The 10,486-nt window shown below is 36.8% G+C and overlaps 1 protein-coding gene across 1 annotated transcript; it reads right to left on the bottom strand.

The window, feature by feature from the left end:
* Window positions 1–336: 336 nt before the first annotated feature.
* On the bottom strand, window positions 337–9,351 carry LOC131661647 (methionine aminopeptidase 1A-like). The gene is made up of 6 exons (XM_058931251.1): window positions 9,269–9,351; window positions 8,976–9,025; window positions 2,680–2,730; window positions 1,843–2,013; window positions 1,600–1,701; window positions 337–1,509 (listed from the first exon to the last, which is right to left on the bottom strand). The coding sequence occupies exons 3-6, from the start codon at window positions 2,715–2,717 to the stop codon at window positions 1,506–1,508; spliced, it is 315 nt and encodes a 104-aa protein (XP_058787234.1). The 5' UTR covers window positions 2,718–2,730; window positions 8,976–9,025; window positions 9,269–9,351; the 3' UTR covers window positions 337–1,505.
* Between the last annotated feature and the right edge of the window lie 1,135 nt (window positions 9,352–10,486).

Genomic DNA, 10,486 nt, shown 5'->3' with positions numbered 1-10,486 from the left:
TAATATTAAAAATTTTAAAAAATTGTAATATTGTAAAAAAAATTAATGTTAAAAAAATAGTAAAGGAATTATTATACCTATTTTAAACATATATTATTTAACTACTTTTTATAGTAAAAGAATTAATATATTTTAAACATATATTACATAACTACTATTTATTTTACAAATTAATTTTACATTAGAATTATTATACATATTTTAAACATAGTATTATTTAAAAACTGAATATACATATATTAAACATGACAATTAAATAATATTTTTAATAATATATTTCAGTTTAAAAATAAATTAATTTTAAAAATTATAATGAGTATATGAAATATGGTTGAAGAACTCTTATGTAAAATTAATTTGAGAAATAAATAGTTGTTATATAATATATATATTTTGATGAAAGATATTAAACAAGTAATACAAATGATCTAGTGGTAAGGGATTATGCTACCAACCAAATGGTCATGGGTTCAAACATTAAAAATAAAAATAAATAGAAAAAAAAAGTCCACATGGCATTTTCACGCAATTATAAAAAAAAACAACACAACAATATCACATCATTATTGCAATTGATCGCTTAATGGATCTTTAAAACTGAACACTCATATATTTGTGTGTTTCTAATAAATATCCTTCATATAGCAATGGTGAAGAATAATACCTTCTATAAGCTCCAAATTAACCACTTACCTCATCACTATATAATTAGGAAATATGATCACTCAACTAAAGGCATCCTAAAAATGTCACTGCCAGTTTTAATGAAGTCTAACCATAATTGGCCAATACTACCAAGCCTAGGGTTCCTCGATCCATGAAATAAACCATTCTCCTATAATTGATTTGACTTTGAATACTGTACTATGAAATCGTCAAAATTGAGTCCAATCCATCAAGTTTGAAGTGGAAATCATTTTCTACAACACTACAGGGATACAGTTGAATGAAGAATGAACCCACCTTATGAGATATCCAATTCAATGCATCGCGACAGTTGACGTCCATTTGTGACTTCTAGCAGCTTCATCACGAAGTATCGAATAAAAATCAGATATAGCATCCAGACCTGATTTTGGTGACCCTGAGTTACCTTTGATCTTGCAGTGCGCATTGACACATCACTAATATTTGTGGTTAAAGAACAAAAAAAAAAATATAGAGTAACAGTTGTATTATAACATATAGAAGCATCACTTTTGTTATTGATATTTATAACAGAAGGGTTTATAAATTAACACATTCATTTCATGGAACATAAAAAACCGAGTAAATCGACGGTTTGTCCCGTTACATAGGTTTGACCATGTATAACATTTGAAATGGGAAAAGAAAAGAAAATAATGTCATTTTCAAACTCACATGCATATCAATTTGAAAAATATTACCCGCACTTTTCATATAGATCGGCAAATTCACTAGATCAAAGTAGCCAAACTTTACGTCACCAGATCGACGTATAGATAGCACACAACACAATCGTACAGCACCTCAACTCCATTTTTTCAACTTCAACACCACAAGTTTAACAACAACAAAATCAATATAAACACTAACGATTGAATTAATAAAAAAAACAACACATGTCATATCAATTACCTCTGTAATTGCAACATCAGCCAAGAAATAAAAGAAGTCTTCATCAATTTCAAGCTGCAGAACCAGGAGAAGATTGCTATTGTGACGAGGTGTGTTGCTTTTCTTTAGACAAAATGGAAGAAATGCAAATCGCAATGAAGTGTGAGTAAATTAGAACCATGGAAGCAAGAGCGGGTCGATTTTATTTGACATGACCCATTAAGTTCTGAAACGAGAAAGGTTTTAGAAATGCTGGAAATTTACCCAGTCCAGTCATAGTAAGGAAGCTTTGGAGTTTGACCCTGCCCTCTCTTCACGCAATATAGCCATCCTTCACCAAGTGAGTTCGAATTCTGTGTACCACCTGAAGATAGCTTTGCCTTCAGACGCACTGATTTGTGCGAACTCCATGAAGATTTAAAACATTCTTGGGAGCTGTTACAAGATATCAAAATGGATTCCAAATATATGAAAGAAAATAATACTGTGAGAAATAAAAGTTTGTGTGATTCAAATTCAACAGTTGTAAGTTGTAACAGTAAGTATTTAGTAGTAGTTCACTCGTTACAATATGCAACATTGCTCAATCTCACCTTCTATATTGTGCCCTTCGGAGCAACAATGTCATCCCTTTCACCATAATGCTAATCCCTAATAACTAAACCAATATGTTAAAAATATTTAGTTAGATCAATCACTATTAACTTCTTTTTTCTACAATAAAACTAGACTATTGGTCAGGATCATATCTATGTTGTATGTCGCAGATAGCAGAAAATAACGGTCTATTCGAATTCTACTATCCTACAATGTTATAGCCTCTATTTGGCAACACTTTACACTAAATTGTGTATCACATAAAAAATAGAAGTTTTTTCCTATCCGCTGCACCATAAAGCCACTACTATATCCACTATTCGACAACACTGGAGGAAATCAAGCATTATGCTGCAGTTACAGCATACCAAATATTTCCTAAATATTCTAAAAGATCATATAGAATCTATCCTCATGGCTATTTCATTTCATACTTGCCTATACAGATTCAATAACCAAAATAACGGAACTTCAAACAACTAACAGTAGAACACAATCACATACCAGAATGCAGAACCTTCAGGAGGAAGCTTCAATTCCATGCATTTCGGACACCTGACAAAACAAAAACAAAAAACACGAAGCAAAAGTTAAAATCTATTTGATCAGAGCTATACCGTGTATTTCTAGTAGTGTGTACAGTGCTAGCAATTGCAAAGATAGTTTCCTATCGAAAAATTTAGTTTTTTCCCCATAATACATGAATTATTAAGGGAACTTAATAGAAAAAGGAAAAGAAAAGATGTGAATTAATCAGATTTCCACATCTTTTCAAATACATTTATCTTGAAGTATAATGAATGAAAGTAAATCTTAATATAAAATATTCAGAACTCGAGTACAGTTGATGTGTCTTGAAGTAAACTAGTAAATTAATTTTTCCATGAGCAGATTAACATTTTAGTAGTCCATTTCAATAAGGAAAAAGCTATATAAATAAGTATTCAACCCTTGAACAAGGAGACCTACTACTTTTAGCAGTCAGCTTTACATAATGAAATAAATATTCTAAAAGCCTTGCACTATAATGCCATTGGGAACCTTAACATATGGGTCTTCTTCACTTTTTACAAATCTTTGCACCTCAAAGTTACAAATTATAACCAAATATTTTATTCAACTTCCAAAGGAAAAATTAAGAAAACCTCACTACTAGAAAATCAATAATACTGGCATCATAACCTAGTTTTCAATTAGTCTCTCCAGCTCTTAACCCCTTTTTTAAAACAGATTCAACAAGATTTGAACAGATAAGGCTAATTCACCAGATAATAAAAAGGTGAAAGTCTTTACTGAAATGCTGAGCTAAAAGTGTATGCAAAAGAAAACAACATCCACGGAGAAGAAGAAAGAGGACGCAGCACCGAGCCCTGAGATCCTTAAAATAAGAGAGTCCTTTTGTAAAAGAACACATATTGAATACTTAGAGAAATTTTTAGCGCAACAATTAAGGGAGGGTAGAGCGAAGAGCATTCTTACTTTTGCGAGACTTTCCTTTGAGTAGCGCAACAATCAGGGGAGACTCAATCGGGAGAGGGTCGAGCGAGGAGCATTCTTACTTTTGTGGGACTTTCCTTTGAATAATGCAACAATCGGGGGAGGGTCGAGAGAAGAGCATTCTTACTTTTGTGGGACTTTCGTTTGAGGAGCGCAACAATCGGGGGAGGGTCGAGTGAGGAGCATTCTTGTTTTTGTGGGACTTTCCTTTGAGGAGCGCAACAATCGGGGGAGGGTCGAGCAAGGAGCATTCTTATTCTTGTGGGACTTTTCTTTGAGGAGCGCAACAGTCGTGGGAGGGTCGAGAGACGAGCATTATTAATTTTGTGGAACTTTCATTTGAGGAGCGCAACAATCGGGGGAGGGTCAATCGAGGAGCATTCTTACTTTTGTGGGACTTTAACGCGAAAATCGAGGAAGGGTCAATCGGTGGTGGGTCGAGCAAGGAGCATTCTTGCTTTTGTGGGGCTTTCTTTTGAGGAGCGCAGCAATAGAGGGAGGGTCGAGCGAGGAGCATTCTTACTTTCAATGGACTTTTTTTAAAGCATCGCAACAATCAGGAAAGGTTCGAGCGAGGAGCATTCTTACTTTTGTGGGACTTTCCTTTGAGAAGCGCAACAATCGGGTGAGGTGTCGAGCGAGAAGCATTCTTACTTTTGTAGGAACTTTCTTTGAGGAGCGCAACAATCTGGTGAGGGATCGAGCGAGAAGATTCTTATTTTTGTGGGACTTTCTTTGAGGAGCGCAACAATCGAGGGAGGGTTCGACTGAGGAGAATTCTTACTTTTGTGGGACTTTCCTTTGAGGAGGGCAACAATCGGGAGAGGATTAATAAGGGGAGGGTCGAGCGAGGAGCATTATTACTTTTTGGGACTTTTCTTTGACAAGCGCAACAATCGGGGGAAGGTCGAGCGAGGAGCATTCTTACTTTTGTGGGACTTTTCTTCGAGCAGCGCAACAATCGAGGGAGGATCGAGCGAGGAGCATTTTCTCTTTTCTAGGACATTCCTTCGATGAACGCAACAATCCGAGGATGGGTCGAGTGAGGAGCATTCTTAATTTGGTGGGACTTTCCTTTGAGGAGCGCAACAATTAGGGAAGGTCGAGCGAGAAGCATTCTTACTTTTGTGGGACTTTCTTTGGAAGAGCGCAATAATCGAGGGAAGGTCAATCGAAAGGGTCAAGCAAGGAGCATTCTTACTTTTATGGGAATTTCCTTTGAGGAAAGAATTTGGGAGGGTAAATCTGGGGAGGGTCGAGCAAGGTGCATTCTTACTTTTGATTAGCGCAACAATAGAAGGGGGGTTAATCATGAAGGGTCGAGCGAGGAGCATTATTATTTTTTGGAACTTTTCTTTGAGGAGCGCAACAATCGGAAGAGGGTTGAGCGAGGAGCATTCTTACTTTTGTGAGACTTTTCTTTTAAGGAGCGCAACAATCAAGGGGGGGTCAATCGGTAAAGGGTCAAGCGAGGAGCATTCTTACTTTTCTAGGACTTTCTTGTGAAGAACGCAACAATCAGGGAAGGCTATAGCGAAGAGCATTCTTACTTTTGTGGAACTTTCCTTTGAGGAGCGCAACAATCGGGGGAGGGTCGATCGAGGAGCATCCTATCTTATGTGGGACTTTCCTTTGAGGATCGCAACAATCGGGGGAGGGTCGAGCGAGGAGCATTTTTACTTTTGTGGGACGTTCCTTTGAGGAGCGCAACCATCAGGGGAGGATCAAGCGAAGAACATTCTTACTTTTGTGGGACTTTCCTTTGAGGACCGCAACAATCGGGGAAGGGTCGAGCGAGGAGCATTCTTACTTTTGAGGGACATTTCTTTGAGGAGCGCAACAATCCGGGGAGGAGGGGTCAATCGTTATGGGGTCAAGCGAGGAGCATTCATACTTTTATGGGACTTTTGTTTTAGGAGCGCAACAGTCAGGGGAGGATCGAGCGAAGAGCATTCTTGCTTTTGTAGAACTTACCTTTAAAGAGCGCAGCAATCGGGGGAGGGTCGAGCGAGGACCATTCTCACTTTTATGGGACTTTCATTTGAGGAGCGCAACAATCAAGGGAGGATCGAGCGAAGAGCATTCTTGCTTTTGTGGAACTAACCTTTAAAGAGCGCCACAATCGGGGGAGGGTCGACCGAGGACCATTCTCACTATTGTGGGACTTTGCATTGAACAGCAAAACAATCAGAGGAGGGCCGAGCGAGGATCATTCTTACTTTTGTGGGAATTTTCTTTGAGGAGCGCAACAATCGGAGAAAGGGTCAAGCAAGGAGCATTCTTATTTTTAGGGTACTTCCCTTGGAGGAGTGCAACAATGGAGAGATGGTCAATCGGGGGACGGTCGAGCGAAGAACATTCTTAGTTTTGTGGGACTTTCCTTTGAAGAGCGCAACAATCAGGGCAGAGTCTAGCGAAGAGCATTCTTACTTTTGTGAAACTTTCTCTTGAGCAGCGCAACAATCGGGAGAGGGTCGAGCGAGGAGCGTTCTTACTTTTATGGGACTTTCCTTTGAGGGGCGCAACAATCAAGGGAGGGTCGAGCGACGAGCATTCTTACTTTTGTGCGAATTTCCTTTGAGGAGCGCAATAATCGGGGGACGGTCGAGCGAAGAGCATTCTTACTTTTGTGGGACTTTCCTTTGAGGAGCGCAACAATCGAGGGAGGGTCGAGCAAGGAGCATTCTTACTTTTGTGGGACTTTCCTTTGAGCAGCGCAACAATCGAGGGAGGGTCGAGCGAGGAGCTCTTATGTGAACTTATTGAAGCCGAAATTGTCAAATCGGAGATGGGACTTCGGTTGCCAATTCTTTTTGTGGGAGGACCAACTCAGGCGTTGTTTGTGTGGTGAAGGTATGTGTGCCCTTGTACGATAGAAGACAAGGGCATGGAAGTGTGCTCCCTGCAGGTATGCAAAATGCTGTTTTATTGAAGATGGCAGTGGTTCACCAGCTGAATTTGAAGATAGCTAATTATTGAATAGGCTTTAGGAGTTAACCATTTTTTTCTAAGCAATATATTTTAAATTACTATGGCCTGAATTATCTGGTACCACAAGGTTGTTCACCATCTGAATCCGGAGAGGGCAGTGGTTCTTCAAAATCTAGACAGTGCCAACTGTGCCAAGTTTTATCAATCAAAATCAAGATTTTGGAAGCCAAGATGGAGGTTGTTCAATCTCCGGAGAAGCACGCCAACATATTATCCGCCATTTTATACGAAGCTTTGGAAGTGGTGTCTGATGCGGTGGCGGGACTAACGCTGGATCATCAACCAAATATTTCTTAATGTGATTGTTGACAATTGACGGAGGATCGAGCGCGGAGCATTCTTACTTTTATGGGGCATTCCTTTGAGGAGTGCAACAACCGGGGGAGGGGTTGTGCGAGGAGCATTCTTACTTTTGAGGGACTTTCTTTTAAAGAGTGCATTCGTTTGAGGACTGCAACAATCGAGGGATGGTCAATCGGGGGAGGGTCGAGGGAGGAGCACTCTTACTTTAGTGAGACTTTTCTTTGAGGAGCGCAACAATCGGGGGAGGATCAAGCGAGGAGCATTCTTAATTTTATGGGACTTTCCTTTGAGGATTGCAACAATCTGGGAAGGGGCCGAGCGAGGAGCATTCTTGCTTTTGTGGAACTTTCCTTTGAGGAGCGCAACAATTGGGGAGGGTCAATCGGGGGAGGGTCGAGCGAGGAACATTCTTACTTTTGTGGGACTTTCCTTTGAGAAGCACAACAATCAGGAGAGGGTCGAGCGAGCAGCATTCTAACTTTTGTGAGACTTTCAGTTTAGAAGCGCAACAATCGGAAGAGGGTCCATCGGTAGAGGGTCGAGCAAAGAGTATTCTTACTTTTGTGGGACTATTTCCCCCACACTACTCACACTTTCTATATTCTTAACAGAAATCAAATGCACTTATGTAGCTCCTAATATATGTCATATTCTTTAGACTTAAAATCCTTTTCAACGTTTTCCATTGATGAAAACTAACAACTCCTATGTTTAGAAGAACAGGTGAATATTATAGTCATAATAGATGTGTACCACAACTGAATGCGTACTACTTCAGACTTCCAATAAGAGATCAAATTCCTAAATTAAGTAATTAACCAAACTATAGGGTTGCAGAAGGGTCAACTATGTAACAAGCATTTACTATGATAATAGGCCTTCAGATCACAAAATACAAGCATTTATTAGTGTTCACCTACAAGTGTAATCTGACATGATTTATGTTTGCAAGAAGACAAACAAGTTTTACTAAGAACGAAAACCCAACAGTTCATTTTACAGGAAGAAACTATTAAAGGTATGAAAAGTTTACACTAATGCAATGATCTCATGATACACCAATATTGAAAAATGAAAGCTTGGAAATCACCAATTCACCATATTCCAATGTTATTTTGTCTAACAGTTGAACAAGCAGTACACGTAAGCCAATAAATCTAATCATGAATCAAAACTTGTCACATTTTCAAATTCACCCAAGAAAATAGTAGCAACTATGCAAGAAAATTACCCAACTTATCACGCCACAGGTTGAAACCACATTGCAATGTGACCACATGTTTCAAATGCATAAAAAAAGATTCATTCTTCATTCTTCATTGAAACCACATTGCAATGTGACCACATGTTTCATCAGTGTAATAAAAAATCTACTAATAAAGTGGAGCAACTTCAAATTAGGCATCACAATTTCATCCTTAGCTCCATAATTTCAAATTAGGCATCACAATTTCATCCTTAGCTCCATAATTTCAAATTAGGCATCACAATTTCATCCTTAGCTCCACAATTTCAAATTAGGCATTACAATTTCATCCTTAGCTCCAAGTTTGAGTAAAAATGATCAAGAACAGAATAAAGTAACACAAAATCTTAATCTACTCATACTGAACCATGCAAGTCTTCCCTCAATTTAGTTACAACTTCACAATCACAACAATTTCTCGATCTTTCGTACATAATAGCATAACAAGAGATTAAAAACCCAGCCACAAAAAGAGAGAAAAAACCTAAACGAATGACAAATTTGAATAAAGCAGATCCTATTCCACAATCACCAAACCAACGGTTTATTAATCACACAGAAAGAACAATTCAAAACACCAAAATTCAACACCTTAACATTTCAGATAATCAAACAAATAGAACAAAAAAAACAATTCAATCCAATTAACACCAAGAATTCAATTTTCATCACACTCAAAACCAAACTAATTTGAAAAAAAAAAAAAACCAAATGATTGAGTAAAAATAAACAAACAATTCAGAAAGTATAATTAAAAAATTACCTGAAACCCACATCCTTGTAATAGTTCCTATTAAGAATCTGCCATGCATTCTACCATTGAAAACAGAAGAAAAATTCAGTATATCGACTCCAAAAAAAATAATAAAGCGAAAAAAAAAGTTATAGTTATTAAAAGAAAAAATTAAGAAACAACATTGAAGAAGCTTAGATCGTCGATTTCGATCTATCTGTTCTTTCTCTTTTTTCTCTTTTAGACATATACAACAAAGTGAAGAAAGAAAAATAATCTGAGGTTTTAATTTTTAGAGAGAGAAAGAAAAATAAAGTGAGTACTAGTATAGTTTTGGAGAGAGATCCCAGAACAGTGACATGAAATTTGTCAATATCCGGTCTCTTTGTATTCCCCGCTTTTTCTTCTTCACCTCTCTCTCTCTCTCCCTTCTTTTTCTTTTCTTCTGTTTTTATATATAAACTAGTAATAAACCCGTGCGTTCGCACGGGTTCTGGTATGCGACGCGCATTTGTTTCAGATGTATATTTTTTTAATAGAAAAATATCTGGTATTTGTGAAAGCATAATAATTAAATGTATAGAAAAATATTTGGTACCCGTGAAAAAAATAATTAAATGTATAGAGAAATGTCTGGTACCCGTGAAAAAATAATAATTAAATGTATAGAAAAATGTCTGGTACCCTTGAAAAAATAATAATTAAATATATAGAAAAAAGTCTGGTACCCGTGAAAAAAAATAATTAAATGTATAGAAAAATGTCTGGTACCCGTGAAAAAATAATAATTAAATGTATAGAAAAATGTCTGGCAACAATGAAAAAATAATAAGTAAATGTAAGAAAAATATCTGGTACCCGTGAAAAAATAATAATTAAATGTATAGAAAAATGTCTGGTACCCGTGAAAAAATAATAATTAAACGTATAGAAAAATGTCTGGTACCCGTGATACCTGTGCGTTCGCACGGGTTCTGATACGGGACGCACATTTTTTTCAGATGTATATTTTTTAATAGAAAAAGTATGGTACCCGTGAAAAATAATAATTAAATGTATAGAAAAATGTCTGGTAACCGTGAAAAAATAATAATTGAATATATAGAAAAATGTTTGGCGCCCGTGAAAAATAATAATTGAATGTATAGAAAAATGTCTGTTACCCGTGAAAAAAATAGTAATTGAATGTATGGAAAAATGTCTGGTACCCGTAAAAAAATTAATAATTGAATGTATAGAAAAATGTCTGGTACCCATAAAAAGAAATAATTGAATGTGTAAAAAAATGTCTGGTACCCGTGAAAAAAAGAATAATTGAATGTATAGAAAAATGTCTGGTACCCGTGAAAAAAATAATAATTGAATATATAGAAAAATGTGGTACCCGTAAAAAAAAATTGAATGTGTAGAAAAATGTCTGGTACCCGCGAAAAAAAAGAATAATTGAATGTATAGAAAAATACCTGGTACCCGTGAAAAAAATAATAATTGAATATATAGAAAAATGTCAGGTACCCATGAAAAATTAGACACGTGTTTTG

Source organism: Vicia villosa, linkage group LG3, assembly GCF_029867415.1.
Source record: "Vicia villosa cultivar HV-30 ecotype Madison, WI linkage group LG3, Vvil1.0, whole genome shotgun sequence".
In the NCBI taxonomy this organism is placed as follows: domain Eukaryota; kingdom Viridiplantae; phylum Streptophyta; class Magnoliopsida; order Fabales; family Fabaceae; genus Vicia; species Vicia villosa.
Note: the sequence above shows the minus strand (reverse complement) of the source record. Positions and strands in the feature narration are given on the sequence as shown.